General features: G+C 33.9%; 1 protein-coding gene across 1 annotated transcript in view; it reads left to right on the forward strand.

Annotated features, from left to right (window-relative positions):
* The window catches only part of LOC126821394 (poly [ADP-ribose] polymerase tankyrase), a 50,517-nt gene that overhangs the window by 7,866 nt on the left and 24,847 nt on the right, over nt 1–17,804 (forward strand). The window contains exons 3-17 of the mRNA XM_056101158.1: nt 135–309; nt 967–1,296; nt 3,548–3,598; nt 6,509–6,595; nt 7,914–8,040; nt 8,685–8,799; nt 9,354–9,526; nt 10,238–10,325; nt 12,174–12,308; nt 12,724–12,927; nt 13,688–13,851; nt 14,513–14,625; nt 15,531–15,643; nt 15,792–15,948; nt 16,374–16,585. Coding sequence (XP_055957133.1) covers nt 135–309; nt 967–1,296; nt 3,548–3,598; nt 6,509–6,595; nt 7,914–8,040; nt 8,685–8,799; nt 9,354–9,526; nt 10,238–10,325; nt 12,174–12,308; nt 12,724–12,927; nt 13,688–13,851; nt 14,513–14,625; nt 15,531–15,643; nt 15,792–15,948; nt 16,374–16,585 — 2,244 coding nt within the window. The remainder of the gene's footprint in view (nt 1–134; nt 310–966; nt 1,297–3,547; nt 3,599–6,508; nt 6,596–7,913; nt 8,041–8,684; nt 8,800–9,353; nt 9,527–10,237; nt 10,326–12,173; nt 12,309–12,723; nt 12,928–13,687; nt 13,852–14,512; nt 14,626–15,530; nt 15,644–15,791; nt 15,949–16,373; nt 16,586–17,804) is intronic.

Raw genomic sequence — 17,804 nt, forward strand, 5'->3', positions numbered from 1 at the left:
ACGATTTAGCTGCTGTGGGCGTATGTTTTGTTGCCTGGCAACCTATCTTTTCAATGATACTTAACTGTGTACAAATTATTGGTTTTGTTGTCCTGTATTGCACCATAAACTATCTGTTTTGGATTTTTATTTAGAAAAGAAAGGTTTATCAGATGGATCCAAGATCACCATTAAAACGTCAGAGGATAAAAATAGAACGATTCCAATCTCCTATGACGGAAGACGCAAATACCAAACCTAAAATGATCAAAGAAGAAATAATTGTTCTGTATAAAAAGGGAACATTCATCGCTGTGAGAGGAGCTGAAGGTAATTTTATTGGAGTGATGTTATAATATGAAATAGAAATCTATAAGTAGCGTGTAGCATCCCAAATTTCTCTCATAAAGCGACCAATTTCGTTTTATGCGAACTCTTCAGGCTTAAGTGAGATTGTGCGGCTGTTCCCTTTATATTGTCGTTAGTGACCGGAGCACAATAGAAGTCTCAAGTGGACCAGAGCAATTCTGTAATTATGTGTGAATAGAAAATCGACTAAAGAATTGCCATTATAAAAATGCTTATTTGCAGAGGCTCTAAGCCCCCAACCCAAATGACTATGTCATTTAAAATAAATGTTAGGTTATAATAAGTCGAGTAGCATAAAAAGTAAACTTTTCATTGAGAAACCAGGGTCTGTCGCAGTAGCCGATTCAAAAACAGTGATCTTCGTAAAGATAAAGTATGATATTAAGGCCACAACAATCTTACCAGTACCAATTTCAAGTAGAGACTGTTGTTATTATGTAATTGAACACAAAGTATGAAATCAGTAGAAACCAATTTAAGTTTGAAATGGTCTTGAACTTTGTCAGAATTGAAGGATTTTGGACTAGAATTTTTTTTTTTTTTAATGGAAGTAATTTTGCTTATAACTTTTATTCTGACATGTTAGGACTTTAACATTACTATACATCTATTTTTTAGAATCATTCTACTTATGCAGAAGTCTACAAAATGTCCAAAACACCACAAAAAGGTTCCGCATCCAATGGTTGTCTCTCGATCAAGAACCCAATATTTATAAGCTGGATTACATTGATCAGACAGAGTTTGCTTGTGTGTTAACAAATGTTAAAATGGATCGTATAGCTAAAGACACTTACCGTTTACCACATAATGAACAAGTTCAAGCACAGAAAGTTTTAGAAAAGGCAATCAAAGTGGAGAATGGATTGCCTATAGAAGATGAAGAAATGGTTGTTGAAGATCATGAGGAAGAAGATGACTATGAAGAAGAAGAAGAGGAGGAAGAGAGTTAGTATTATTATATGTACATTTAACAAGGTTATAAATACCTTTATACACCCACAATCATTAACTTATCTTAAAGATACATTATGGGAGATTAGATAAAGGGCGGGCAGTTCTTACAATAATAGTTACAACTAGATAATGTATAGGGAATTTGCTGAAAATTTCAGTCAAATTGATCTACTCTGAACCGAGAATTTAGTGATTGAATTTTGGGCCTAGCCTCGATCATCATTACTAAAGTCGGTACGATAAAATAGATAGTCTCAGTTAACCATTTCTTGATTTAATCATGAATGAGCGTAGAGCAACAGATCAGATCCTAATCCAGTAAATATGACAGGCTAGCGATAACACAGAGAGTTGATTATGGTCTAGATAAGTTAATTATTAATTTAGATAACATTTCAGGCCTAAAGAGGCCTGCAATAGGCAGATTTAGCTCTTGCATAGTGTATGTTTAGATTTGTATTGGTTGTCTATCAATACAATTGAAAAGATGAATGTTACTAATTTTCAACTGTATTTGATAACTTTGTTATGAAATCCTGTTAGCCCTTTGGATTCTCAAATTATGGAAACTGACCTTTTTGAAATGGTGATGTGTTTTTTACCTTACTACTGTTTAAAGGATTTTACTGAATACAATTTTGTAGATGCTGACTTGCTAGCCTGGAGGTTGGGTGTTCGATCCCTGCATTGGCCGAGAAAGTGCAAAATTTCTCTCTTTTAGCACACTGTATGGCATATGCCTGTCTTCATTAGCCCAGTTCGGAGCAGAACAGTAGGATGTTAAACCCCATTTCATTTCATTTTCGTAATATCATGTCACTCATGAAACATAAACAGTAGACAATGAAACAATTTTGGCGATTGTTTCCAAGTGGTTCAGTGCTGTATTTTGAGATGAAGTATGGTAAAACATTCGTACATTTGATTTGCTTGCTTAAACCCACTTTTTTGAACAGCTACCATGTCAAGTCAGGGGCTGCTCCTTTAAGTTCGATATCTTGTGAACACTCTACAGACTACATTTATCAACCGATTGTTTTGAAATTGATATATGTTGTTTGCATTAGTGAGATGAAGAAGCCTATTTAATTTCAATAACTTCTGTTAATTTCTTCTGGAGTTATGGCCCTTGTTTCACTTTGTTGCACCTTGTGAACGCTCTAACGACAAAAGTTATCAACCGATTAATTAAATCTAGAGTTATGGCCCTTGATTCACTTTGTTGAATGTTGTGAACGCTCTAATGACAAAAGTTATCAACCGATCTGTATGAAATTGATATGCATCATTTGAATTAGTGAAGTGAAGAAGCCTATTGAATTTCAACAATTTCCGTTAATTTCTTCTGGAGTTATGGCCCTTGTTTCACTTTGTTGCACCTTGTGAACGCTCTAACGACAAAAGTTATCAACCGATCTGTATTAAATTTATATGCATCATTTAAATTAGTAAAACAAAGAAGCCTATTGAATTTCGGCAATTTCCGTTAATTACATCTAGAGTTTTGGCCCTTGTTTCACTTTGTTGAATATTGTGAACGCTCTAATGACAACAGTTATCATCCGATCTGTTTGAAATTGATATGCATCATTTAAATTAGTGAAATGAAGTAGCCTATTGAATTTCAGCAATTTCCGTTAATTACGCTGTGAGTTATGGCCCTTGTTTCACTTTTTTGTACCTTGTAAATGCTCTAACGACAAAAGTTATTATCCGATCTGTATGAAATTTATATGTATCATTTAAATTAGTAAAACGAACAAGCCTATTGAGTTTCAGTTATCACCTAAATTAGTGAAATGAAGACAAACAAGCCTATTGAATGTCAGCAATTTCCATCAATTACGTCTAGAGTTATGGCCCTTGATTTACTTTGTTGAACTTTGTGAACTTTCGAACAACAAAAGTTATCATCCGATCTGTATGAAATTCATATGCATTATTTGAATTAGTAACACGAAAAAAGCCTGTCGAATTTGAACAATTTCTGTAGATTGCTTCCAGAGTTACGGCCCTTGTTTTAGATTTTAGAACCTTGTCAACCTTCAAACAACGGAAATTATAATGTGATCTGTATGAAATTGTCTATTAAATTCCCCTAATTACCTACAAAAGAATAAATATGAGACAACCCATGTCGACTGCTCGGACGATTTAGCTGCTGTGGGCGTATGTTTTGTTGCCTGGCAACCTACCTTTCCTCTTTTTCAAAAACTTATCCTAATTTCATCTGATTTTACAGATTGGGAAGATGTTGAAACACCAGCCAAGAGACGAAAAACTGCAGCAAAAGGTATTCTTCTATAGCCATATATGTATATTAACTTTTCAGTCTTTTCAAACCTGGAAACAAATGCTACTGGTGTTTTGTGATCATTTTTTATACGCCCACATGGAAATGTGGTCGTATATTGCCGTCACCCCCGTCCATCCGTCCGTCCATCCATCGTCCGTCCATCGTCCACAATTTCTTGTGAACACTCTACAGACTACATTTATCATCTGATTGTTTTGATATTGATATATGTTGTTTGCATTAGTGAGATGAAGAAGCCTCTTTAATTTCAAAAACTTCGTTAATGTCGTCTGGAGTTATGGCCCTTGTTTCACTTTATTGCACCTTGTGAACGCTCTAACGACAAATGTTATCAACCGATTAATTACATCTAGAGTTATGGCCCTTGTTTCACTTTGTTGAATGTTGTGAACGCTCTAATGACAAAAGTTATCAACCGATCTGTATGAAATTGATATGCATCATTTGAATTAGTGAAATGAAGAAGCCTATTGAATTTCAACAATTTCCGTTAATTTCTTCTGGAGTTATGGTCCTTGTTTCACTTTGTTGCACCTTGTGAACGCTCTAACGACAAAAGTTATCAACCGATCTGTATGAAATTTATATGCATCATTTAAATTAGTAAAACAAAGAAGCCTATTGAATTTCCGTTAATTACATCTAGAGTTATGGCCCTTGTTTCACTTTGTTGAATCTTGTGAACGCTCTAATGACAACAGTTATCATCCGATCTGTTTGAAATTGATATGCATCATTTAAATTGGTGAAACGAAGAATCATATTGAATTTCAGCAATTTCCTTTAATTACGTCGTGAGTTATGGCCCTTGTTTCACTTTTTTGTACCTTGTGAATGCTCTAACGAGAAAAGTTATTATCCGATCTGTATGAAATTTATATGCATCATTTAGATTAGTAAAACAAAGAAGCTTATTGAATTTCAGCAATTTCCGATAATTACATCTAGAGTTATGGCCCTTGTTTCACTTTTTTGCTTCTTGTATACGCTCTAACAACAAAAGTTATCAACCGATCTGTATGAAATTTATATGCATCATTTAAATTAGTACAACAAAGAAGCCTATTGAATTTCAGCAATTTCTGTTAATTACATCTAGAGTTATGGCCCTTGTTTCACTTTGTTGAATCTTGTGAACGCTCTAATGATAACAGTTATCATCCGATCTGTTTGAAATTGATATGCATCATTTAAATTAGTGAAACGAAGAATCATATTGAATTTCAGCAATTTCCTTTAATTACGCCGTGAGTTACAGTATGGCCCTTGTTTCACTTTGTTGTACCTTGTTTATGCTCTAACGACAAAAGTTATTATCCGATCTGTATGAAATTTATATGCATCATTTAGATTAGTAAAACAAAGAAGCTTATGGAATTTCAGCAATTTCCGTTAATTACAGCTAGAGTTATGGCCCTTGTCTCACTTTGTTGAATCATTTGAACGCTCTAATGACAACACGTATCATCCGATCTGTTTGAAATTGATATGCATCATTTAAATTAGTGCAACGAAGATGCCTATTGAATTTCAACAATTTCCGTTAATTACACCGTGAGTAATGGCCCTTTTTTCACTTTGTTGTACCTTGTGAATGCTTTAACAACAAAATTATTATCCGATCTGTATGAAATTTATAGGTATTGTTTAAATTAGTAAAACGAACAAGCCTATTGAGTTTCAGCAAATTTCCGTTAATTACATCTAGAGTTATGGCCCTTGTTTCACATTGTTGAATCTTGTGAACGCTTGAACGACAAAAGTTATCACCTAATCTGTATGAAATTCATATGCATCATTTGAATTAGTGAAATGAAGAAGCCTATTGAATGTTAGCAATTTCTGTCAATTACTTCTAGAGTTATGGCCCTTGTTTTACTTTGTTGAACCTTGTGAACGTTCGAACGACAAAAGTTATCATCCGATCTGTATGAAATTGATATGTATTATTTGAATTAGTAAAATGAAAAAGTCTGTCGAATTTCAATAATTTCTGTAGATTACTTCCAGAGTTACAGCTCTTGTTTTAGTTTTTAGAACCTTGTGAACCCTCAAACGACGAAAATTATAATGTCATCTGTATGAAATTGTCCATTAAATGCCCCCTAATTACCTACAAAAGAACAAATATACGACAACTCTTGTCGACTGCTCGGACGATTTAGCTGCTGTGGGCATATGTTTAGTTGCCTGGCAACCTATCTTTGCCATTATAAAATGGTTGAAAAATTGAGACCATTGTTTGCTATACATCTACATTTCTGGTTATTAACAGTTGTGTATTACGAATAATATACAGATAAATTGACCTTTCCTGTACCTTCCAAACATGCGTGATGTTTATGACCTTGCCATAAAACGTTATAATATAGTAAATGTCAAACTTTATTTTACATATTGTACTTCTTTTCAATGGGGGACTAGTCTTATCTTCTAAATTTGAAAGGGCTTAGAGGTCCAGTTATACATGTATATAGGGGAGTTGGATGGCCGAATGGTTAGCATGTGCGTGCTGTATCATAAGACCTGCCATTGAGTCAAACAGTGTGGTTTCGAATCCCCGGTTGTACGTGACAAGGAGTAGGGTTGCCTGTCCAGCCTCGTGGGTTTTCTCCAAGTCCTCCGGTTTCCTCCCACTGCTAAAGACCCCTACACGCAAGCAAATTATTGAAATAAAACTAAACCATATGTTAGTCCCGAAATGACCTAGTTTGTGTCAAGTGGACGTTAATCCCCATTTCTCTCTCTATACATGTATATAGGCATATTGAAAAAGTTTGAACTGATTATTTGCAAGTTTTGAAATGATTATACATCATTAATCCTATACAGTATTAACACAACAGTCATCAGACTAGAAATAAATCACCATTCTTTTGATTAAAGGTAAAAGTGAAAATGGTACAAGTAAATCAAGAGGGAAAAGGAGTGCGGATAAATCAAAAGGAAAAACAAAATCTCAGAAAGACAAAGGTACGTTTGTATTTTAGGTATGAATGTTGTCTGTTTAATGTCATTCAACTTTGAAAGTAAGATCTGGAATAGAAGTATAAAAAAGAATTTTGATTTACTATGGATTCTTGGGTCGATTTTAGTTTAACCCATTTAACCCTTGAGCCAATTAACACATTAGCTATCTTATCCCTAGAGCTCGTTAAATTCAGCAAGGCTCACCTCCCTAAGCCAATTACTGGATTATAGTTAATCCTAATACCCTTTATAAAATTGCAAATAACTAAAAGAATATTTTCTATACAAATGAAATACTCAGCTACAAAAATGTACAGATTGTCGTGTTCTTTCCAATCGTATAAAATTCAGTTGTCTAAAGTATCAATTATATTACTATAAATAATAGTGAAAAGTCAGTTCCACTAAAATTATGACTTTTCTCTGTCATAATGTTAAAATAATGTGAACAGATATCCCCTAAGAAGTTTTTGTTTTAAAATAGAACACAAATATAGTCCCTCGCATTGGCAGCAGTGTTCAAAGTAGATATAAATATAACTTTTAAAAAGAAATATCACTCAAAATGACCGTTACTTCATCACTATCAGCATTTCTGCTTTGGGTCACTTTGGATATTTGACAGGAATTGATGTCTTCTCTGCTTCATTGTGTTGAAAATAAAAATATATAGTTGAAATATTTGACAATATAATATTCATCTATGTAGCTTCTATTAAATTCTATAAGTTTTGATTCAATTTAGCTTTCCAAAGTCTAGAATTATTCGTCGTAATTTTTATGTCCAAGATGGCGGACGACACGCTTGATCTCGGCTGGACTATTAGTATGCTTCGCATCTTGATGTAAAAAAAAAAAATAGTTTATTTCTTTTATTTCTTCAACATTATCATATTTAACGATATGATTGGCAGTAAATCATAAAAAATCTGATGTTTCACACTCATCATACATTTATTAGCTGTAAGTGACATGTGAAAATATTGGAATAATGCCAAAGTCATTGATATGGTGTTAATTTTCACCTCTGACCTATTACGTAAATACTGGAAGATCCTTTGTTGAACCTTAGGTTTTTTATTAGATGATTAGCGAATATAACATTTCTTTTCATTGGGTGTTTTATTTTTATTACTCAATCACTATTGATTTAAGCAATAAAAACAGTAGAAATCTGTTGATTGATCTGGCGCTTTTGTTAGCTAATGCGATGCCAGGTGTGATTGGTATAATGACAGGGTGCGCACTGATTCGCTCTTGGCAAAATTGGGTTGAAAATTTAAATTCTGCTAGCATCAAAGTAGTAATTTATATCTTTTAGGTAAAAAAGTTCAAGAAAAGAAGAAAAAAGTAGTAGAAAAGAAGGAAAGGAAAAAGGGGCCAGATAGAAATCTTAAGCCTAATCCTAAAATTAAAGTATTAGAAAAGGATCCTTTCTTTGAAACTAAGTAAGTATATAAACAACTTATTATTTCCATTGGGATAAATGTGATAGTGATATCTCAAGATTAGTTCATTACCGAGGTATGGATGTAGATGTATAAACATGATTTCATTTCAACCTTCTGTAGTCCATTCAAATTGAAATTAATGCTCAACAGACATGCACATTTATTAAGTTTTGTTTCTTCTAAAAATAATATTTTATAATAAATTATTTATTTCACAAGTATGCAATTTTATAAAAGTAAATAACTCATTACTGTATTGTGCAGTCCTTAATTTGAACCGACTGGAATTGAAATTTACCAACTTGTGAATTAAATTTTGGTATTCCTATATTTGTATTAGGTATCTTGATGCATAGCATGAATATTAATATAAGCCATAGGTCATGATAAATGCTATTTATCTGTATGTTGTGAAGATGTCAATGTCACCATATGGTAATGATCTTGGTAATTTGGGAGATCATGGTCAATACAATTGAACTGATTGTCGGGAAGGTGTTAGATAGCCTGTTGCTGCTCTACACCGTGACGGTCAATACTCATTTCAAGACTCAAATCGACTGAATTAAAATGTTTACAATGCATTGAAAAATTTATCATTCATTACATGGCATTAATTATAACCATTTCTTTTACTTCAGAGAAAAGGTTCCATTTATTTCCATTCCAGTTTATAGTAAATTAGTGATTAGAGCTGCTGTACTAAATGATGTAGGAATGTTAAAAGATCTGGTAAAGGATGAAAAAACGTACAAGGTGAGAACACATTTCATTTCTTTGAAATGGACATTAAGAAAGAATGTGAACAACAGTTCAGAGAAATAGTAGAGTTCTCTCCTGTACTTGTTTCCAATTAATGAAATTTAGTGAACTCAATACAGGATTATAGGAAAGAGTTCTCAACAGAAGTGGGAGTCAAGGCGTGCTAACATGGAGATCCAGGGCTCGATCCCGTCATAGGCTGAGAAAGTTCATTGGGATGTAGTGCCCTCATAGCACACTGTATAGTGTATGCCCCTCTTCATTAGTCTAGCCGGAGCAGATAGGGGTGATGATAAACCCTATTTCATCTCATTTCTGTGTGCATAAATAAGAATTTGGTACAAGTCATTTAACACTTTGCTGGCGGTGGGCCTATTAGGGAGTCTGACAATTTGCTATTTATGATTTTCTGTGAGTTTCTTAGATCTTAAAGGATTCCAGAGTGCTAAAGAATTAAGTTAATCACTAAATGACCTTGTTGTGTAGGTCCAGAAATAAGAGTGAGAAGGATAAACTTTGAATTAGTTTGTTTCACTTCCCTTTTACAGGTTTATTATCCAAGAAGTGTTGGTAATACCATGATAGCATTAAACTATGCTTTAATAAATGGTAATAAAGAAATGATAAAGATACTGTTAGATGAGACGTTTCCACCTAAAGATAGAAAAGTTATTAAAATTAAACCACCACAACCGTTATTAAGTAGCATTGACACTGGAGAGTAAGTACATTTGTAGTTTATTTTCAACAAAATATAACCCAAGGAAATGTTTAATAATTTTAATTAGTATGTGATGAAGAACTGCACGCCAAAACCTGTGAAAGACGCACACACATAACCAGTAATAAAAATAAAAGTCCTATCAAATCAAGTGAATAAATGATCAGATATTTGCCTCTTAATGATAAGACAAGCCACATAATTCACATCTATTTCAAAATATGTGTTAAAACACCTTCATGAAGAATGGACTGGTTTGTAGTGAAACATTAATTATTATTACTGTATCTGTTTTTGAGATATAAGGATGGTGGTTTGAAATCAGTTGAAACTATTGTAAACTTTATTAGAACATCAGAAAAATAAATAATGTTTTATATAACACTCTTGTTGGCTGTAAATACAAATAGGAGCCACAGTGGGTCAGTGAGTAAGACATTGGCTCGCTAACCTGAAGGTTTCGTGTTGAATCCCTTGTTAGGATGTAAAATTGAGGACTCATGTTTAAGAATTAGAAACTCTTGACAGTTGGAATTCAATATAAGAGTAGGCGGTAGTGCCGCTGTCCGGGCAGAATTTCCCTAATAGCATACTGTATGGTGTATGCCCGTCTCCATTTGCCCAGTCGGTTCAGAATAGTAGGAAGTTAAACGCCATTTCATTTCATCGTTAAAAACAAATAATATGATGATTGTATTTGTACTGTTATAGGTATAATCCAGTAAACCTAGGTATCCGTAGTATAAGAAAGCTGAATGTCAGCCGAGGTAGTAGACAAGGGAATGATGCATTTTCAGAGGTAATGTCTTGTCTAGCATTTTTATGTAACCAAATTATAGATTTTTGGTTTCAACACATTAGCTTTGGTTTAATTAGGTGAAAATATGAATAAAAATACCCTTACGGTTAAATTAATTTAACATAGTTTGATCATCCATTAAGTTGGCAATGACCATCCATAATCAGGAGGCTCAGTGAGGATGATGCTGACTCTAATTTCAAGGTTTTGAGCTTGTTCCCGGTGTTGACCAAGAAAGTTCCTAAGGATTTTCCGGTGTGGTTCCCCTTGTTAGTGATGCAGGACAGAGGGCTCGACAGGGACATCTTTCTGACACTCGGATGGGACAACAAACTGAGGTCTTGTGTATGCATTGGCGTACACGTAAAAGATCCCTTGGTAGTTGGAATTTGATTTTAAGATTAAGGCCGTGTTGAATTGATTCCTTGTTTCTCCTCGCCCGCGCGCTTAGGTCGAGGACCCCGAAAATCGTGCGCTTATGTTTTTAACACAAAAAAAAATATTCAAAAAATTACGTTAATAACATCTAAAAAAAATTCTACCAAACATCAGAAGTCAATTCTCGTTGTTTATTCCTCGTTACGAACTAAATAAGTAAGTGCAGGGGGGGGGGGGGGCGCACTACACGCAAAACAAAAATCTACAAGATAAACCTTCGGACAAGACAGAAAATAGGCATTGCACCGAATAAACCAATATCAAATCAAGTGAATGGATCCGGTTGATAATACACATGTAGGGGCCCGCATACTATGGAATAAGTTACACTGTATATGATTGGATGAATTTCGCAAAATGGCGCGTGTAGCAGTCATTTCGGCTAATGAGAAAGCATATTATAAATTGTAAGACAGTCGCTAATATTCAACCGGGAACCTGAATAATCAATTTTTTCATTTGCTAAAATTATAACACATGTCATTATTATTCAAGTATTACCCAATCATATCTTGTGTAATAAATAACGCACGCCTTACAAAATGGTGAGCTATGCGGGGACATAGGTAAATTCGCGTACCGGTCGGCCTGATTTATTGATGTTCAAGGAAATAATAGTGGTCCCGTTCATTCGTTTCTGGAGTTTAACGAACGAACGGAACCATGGACCTTATAATTATAAGGTCCATTATCATAAAATAAGGTCCATGACGGGACCACTATTATTTCCTTGAACATCAATAAATTAACGAACGAACGGGACCACTATTATTTCCTTGAACATCAATAAATTAAGCCGACCGGTACGCGAATTTACTTATCTCGACTCGACTTTGGTGTGTATTCCCAGCACTTTCACGTTCGATGATATTGTCGAAACCATCTATAACTCAACAAGCGAATCAAATTTCGTCTAACTGGAATGTTTCCATTGTATTGTAACACAAGAATACGGAAAATTTATATCAAAATATGGTTATTTCATTTTTTAAAAAGTTAAACAAAGAAGCCACTTGTTACCAAATTTTAGTTTATTAAATTTATTTAATTAAATATTATCTGTGTTTTTATTCTAACCAATAATATAACTAGATTATTTATAATATTATTAAAAATGGTACACAACCCTCAGACTATATAGGTATTATGCCAGACCACTTTGTGTTTTGAAACCCACTTTGTGTTGTGTTTACCGCACTACCGCACATGATTGCCAGAGTGGTGGCAGGAGAAACAAGGAATCAATTCAACACGGCCTAAGTTGTAGTGCCGCTGTCGGGGGGAAAATTTGATATAAGCGCCAGTGTCAGGGCATAAAATCCCCTCATCATTAACCCAGTTGGAGCAGAACAGTAGGATGTTAAACCCCATTTCATTGCATTTCATTTTTTTTTTTTTTTAATCTTAAAGGACACACATGAACCCGATAGTGTTTGTCCTTCTGATTTTGTGCAAGAATTGATCAACCTTGGATGTGACTGGGATATAGTAGATTGTTTTATATCATCACAACCGAAATCATCAGATTTTGATAGAGAAGAACTGGTAAGTTTAGAGAAATAGAATTTATGAGAGGTTGTGTATAATATAGATTAAAGGTAATCAATATGAGCTTGTGGAGTGAAGGACAGATGTGTTTTTTCTCCATTCTGAAAATGAATGAATGACAGTCCAAAAATGGATTCATTTAAATGACTTAAAATTCAAATAATATCAGAACTCGAAAAGACAAGTAGGTAAAACCTTGTATGGCTTTCTATACAAGCCAGCATGATATTAAAGCGTTAATTATCTTATTAAATAGATATTACAGATAGGAATATTACTGGATAATGTGGAGGATGCTGTAATTCATGGGCAGCATAAATTGGCAGGCTTTGTAAAACATTGTATGGCTTTATATACAAGCCAACATAATATTAAAGCTTTATTTATCATATTAAATATATATATATTGCAGTTAGGAATATTACTGGATAATGTGGAAGATGCTGTTATTCATGGACAGCGTAAATTGGCAGCCAGACTGGTTGAAGAAGCTGAAAAACGAGGTGGATTAGGTTTTAATTTCTTACATAAAGAAGTATTGAGTTTTGATAAAGAAGACTTGAGACAGAATGTCATGGCAATATCTGTGAGGAAAAAGCCACTTGAAAATTCTGGGGTGAGATAATTCATTTCAAATTTTGAAAGCGTAGAAACTTTGCACTATGTTCTTGATGTTTACACATATAGTTGTAACTTTTATCAGCAATTTTATAAAAACAAAAATAACTTACAACTTATTTTTTTATGCCATCTAAGAATAGACTATTAGAGTGGAATACAAGGGAAAAATCTGAAGAGAGGAAATCATTCTGACTTATGGAGTTGATTTCCTCTCTGTGTTGAATTAAATCTTTTATTGAGTTTAAGTCATCTTGTTTACTAATAATGTTCTTGATATATTTCATTATTTTTTAAGGTCAACTTATAGAATATAATTGATATTTTTTCCATTAAATACATCTATTTGTTATTTGGTATGGGTGACCATGGTGGCTCAATGTGTAAGACTTGGCTTGATCCTTGTGTTGACCGAAAAAGTTCATCAGGATTTTCTGATGTGGTTCTCTCTTGTCATTTGTGCAGGACAGAGGACCTGAAAGGGGACAACAGATAGTCATTCTAGTGGGTCAAAAAACTGAGGTCCTGTGTAGATAGTGATGTGCACATTAAATACCCTTGGCAGTTGGAATTTGATATAAGAGGGCAAAATTTCCCTCATAGAGCGCTGTATGGCCTGAATGACCGTCTACAATAGACCAGTTGGAATAGAACTGTAGGACATTAAATCCCATTTTATTTCATATGATTTTTATTTCGGTATGTAATGTTTGTATTGTTTGTATAATGATAACCCGTATATTGTTTTTATTTGTTAGATAACACCTGTCCATTGTGCTGCCATCAACCCAAACATCAAATATTTATCTCGTCTGATCTCAATAGAACCTGATATTAATGTCATGGATAAAAACACCAGACGCCCCATCCACTTTGCAGCAGCATGTGAAGGAACCGAGCCCCTTGAATTTTTGTTGAAAAGGTTAGTAGTCTATGTTATGAAGAATATAAAAACATCTTTATTCACCCATAATTAAATGTGGTTGTATTGCTGTCACACATGACCACAATCCTCAATTTCTTGTGAACCTTTTGACTACTTTATCATCTGATATTTTTATACATGTTGATAGTACATGTCCTTAAAGAGTCTCAACCTTTTATGGACTGCTCGGACGTCTTATCAGCCATGTGTGTATATTTTGTAATCAGGAATGTCAGCGATTAATTGGAAATTGCAAAATGAGTGTGTCCTTGTCTGTTATTAAAATGTTTCACAAAGTAATTTAATAAAGCATTAGGATGTTGGCCATCCTCGTCCTTGACTTTCTCGCCTGTCCAACCTCGTGGGTTTTCTCCGGGTCCTCCGGTTTCCTCCCACTGCTAAAGACCCCTATGCGCAAGCGAATTATTGAAATAAAATTAAACCATATGTTAGTCCCGAAATGACCTAGTTTGTGTCGAGTGGACGTTAAACCCCATTTCTCTCTCTCTCTCCTTGACTTTCAGGGTCACTTCATCTGGTATCCTTTTCTGCTATGTATTCTACAATATTCATAGTGTATCAATGTTTATTTACAAGTTTTTAATTGATAGATGCAGTAAATGTTAATTTAGTATTTATTTTTATTTTTTTTTTTAAGGGGAGCCAGCCCTTTTGAGATTATGAAGGATGGAAAAACAGCACTTCATTGTGCGTGTGTTGCAGGAAGGTCAGCTAATGTAGATCTTCTCATAAAGAAAGGCACAGAATTAGGTGGGTATTGATGTTTTTGTTTTACAATTGATAAGGTAGCATTGGGATCACTGATTGACAAACAAATGTACAACAAGAAATTGTTAGTTATTTGATCTTAATTGAAAAGTGATATATATTTGTCCTGAACTAAAGACGAAGGGCAAAAAGCATTAAAATGACTAGACGACATTGATTTTAGTGGAAAAGTGTTGATTAATATACATGTAGTGTGATGTATTGATTTGAATTGTAAAGTGGATATCTGTCTACATTTAAAGGTTAGGTCCACAGATAAAACTTATGTTAAGATACAGCTGATTTTGTGATCCACTGTCGACAGTTTAAGCCAAAAACATAATTAAGACCGGAAAGCACACAATAGTTATCAATAGTATAATTTGTGGATATATGTACTGGTATATTTGTTGAATTTGGTTACTATATTGATGTTATATTTTATTGTCCCCCATCTTTTGAAGAAAGCAGGGGACTATTAAAATGAGTCTGTCTGTCTGTCCGTCACAATGCCTTGACGGAGCTAGAAGATGAGTTTTGGTTGATGCTTTGGGACACGATGATTTTAGTTCTAATTAAGTGAGAATGATGAATCTTGGTGTATAGTTTCATTACATCAATATCCTGACTAAGTTCGATAATACACATTTTCTGCTGAGGCTTTGTAGCGATAAGCAATTTGATTGGTCAAGACTTTGAAAAATAACAACTCTGTTTTTATACGCCCATATTGAAATGTGGTAGTATATTATTGTCGCCCCCGGGCGTCCGGCTGGCGTCCACTAGGAACGTGTGTCATCTGTTTATTTTGGGATTTCGGCGGGGAACATCAGCCTCACTGTTGGCTTTTTAATAATTACTCTTTACTCAAAATAATTAACTGATGATGATGTATCTTGTTCCTGTAGAATCAAGTTTCGGTCAAGATGCGATGGTGTCCAAGTGGGGAAATGGTGGAATTGATCGTCCATGTCAATCTACATATACTGCTTTACACCTTGCTGTTACTCATTTCCATACAGTAAGCTTATCTTTATTATAAAATTGATTTTCAAATACTGCTTAATTTATTTGTTTATAAGCTTGATAAAGACTTGTGAAATCGTTTTGAAGTAATTGTTATCCATAAATAGTGTTTTAATTGATAAGTACATGATTTATTATTTCAGGAAGTAGTAAGAGTATTAATTAAACATGGTGCTAATCTCAATCGACAATTGTCAGCCGGAAAAGAAAAGTTATCTGCTTTAATGATAGCAGCCGCTACTGGACAGTTAGAAATTGTACGAATGCTTGTACAAGCTGGAGCTACTGTTGAATTATTAGGTAAATTTTGTTCATGTTCTCTCTTTTCGGATTATAGTTTATATAACTTCTGACATGAATGCAATCTATGTGTGCAACTATTGTTATATTTGGATCCTTGGATCCAGGGGTGTTAAACAATTACATGTGGGTGAAATTAAAAATCAACCATTCTCCATGTTAGAATTCCAATCTCTTTCTTTTAATTACTCAAAAAGGCAGAAGAACTACCACATAAGGGAGACAACTTGTGTCTGCTTAAACATAAGGTTTCAGACCACAATGATATAGAATATACCTCAATATGACACGATATATGGACCAGTATTAATGTTAATAGAATTTATTTTGTTCATTTGTCTACCTACTCTATTAGCATCAAGATAAATATTAAATGGTTATTGTTTGCTAAATGTTATTGAGATATATGAATTATATAATTGTAGACAAATTTAAAAGAACAGCTTTAACTCATGCCATAAAGAATGGTAATACTCATGTAGCATCTTATCTACTATATCTTGGAGCTGATCCGAATCGTACTGATAGTTCAGGCAATACACTCGTACATTATGCTGCAGCATATGGATGGTACTTCTGTCTGAAACTACTTATAAAAGATGCTGGAGCAGATGCAGCTGTTGCAAATCATTGGAAGGTATTATTGTAGTCACATTAAAAATTGAAGAAATTGATAACTTTATTTGTTAAATGTGCATTATGCAAGAGCTAAATCTTCCTATTGTTTCTTTCTTTTGGCCTATAATGTTGTCTAAATTATTAACTGGACATATAAGTAACTTACTGGATTTGAATACATTTTTTGATGGATAATTTAATGTAAAAATGGATAATCAAGACTTTATTTGTTATCATACCACTGTCAGTAATGATGACCTAGACTAGTCTAAAATTCAATGACTAATAATTTTTCGGTTCAGAGTGAAGCAATATGACTGAAATTTTCAGCATATTTTGTTTTCATTATCTATTTTTTAACTATTATAGTGAGAACTGTCAGCTCTTTATCTATTCTTACCTAATGCCCCTTTAAGATTTATTAGGCTGAAACTCTTTTTAATAATTGAATGTTGAATGTACAATATATTGAATTCACAACATTAATAAAAGTCATTTTCCCTATATAATTATGCAAGAGCAAAATCTGCTTATTACAAGTCTTTCTTTAGGCCTGAAATGTTATCTAAATTATCAATTAGACATTAATTAACTTATCCAGACCATAATAAACTCTCGATGTCAAGGCTAGCCTTCGATGTAGGCTGGATTAGATTCCTATATGCCGCCAACGGCCAAAGATAATTAAATCAGAAAAAGTGGATAATCGAGACTATGCTGTTTATATTAATGATTTTAGTAATGATAACCGAGACTATGCAAAAATTTCACCGGCTTCTTTCTCGGCTCATAGTGGATCAATTTGACTGAAATTTTCAGCAAATTACCTTTACACTATCTAGTTTTTAACTATTATAGCGAGAACTGCCATCTCTTTATCTTATCTCCCATAATGTATCTATAATGAATGAAATGTGGTTTAATGTTCTTCTTTTCTGCACCAACTGGGCTAATGAAGAGATGCATACTTCTTGCAGTGTGCTATGAGGGACTTTATGCCCTGATAGAGGCACTTATATCGAATTGCAACTTTCAAGGGTTCTTTTAAATTCACACCAATGTGTACAGAGGACCTCGTTTTTGTAACATATGAATGACTAGACGCCTGTCCTTGTCATGCCCTTCATCCTGCACCCCTGATTTTTGAAACCACACCGAAAATTCCTGAGGAACTTTCTTGGCTACTGCAACTCCCTTCCCTATATAAACACTACACAAAATGTTGAAGTCGTTAAATT

The sequence above is a fragment of the Patella vulgata genome, chromosome 5, assembly GCF_932274485.2.
Source record: "Patella vulgata chromosome 5, xgPatVulg1.2, whole genome shotgun sequence".
NCBI lineage: Eukaryota > Metazoa > Mollusca > Gastropoda > Patellidae > Patella > Patella vulgata.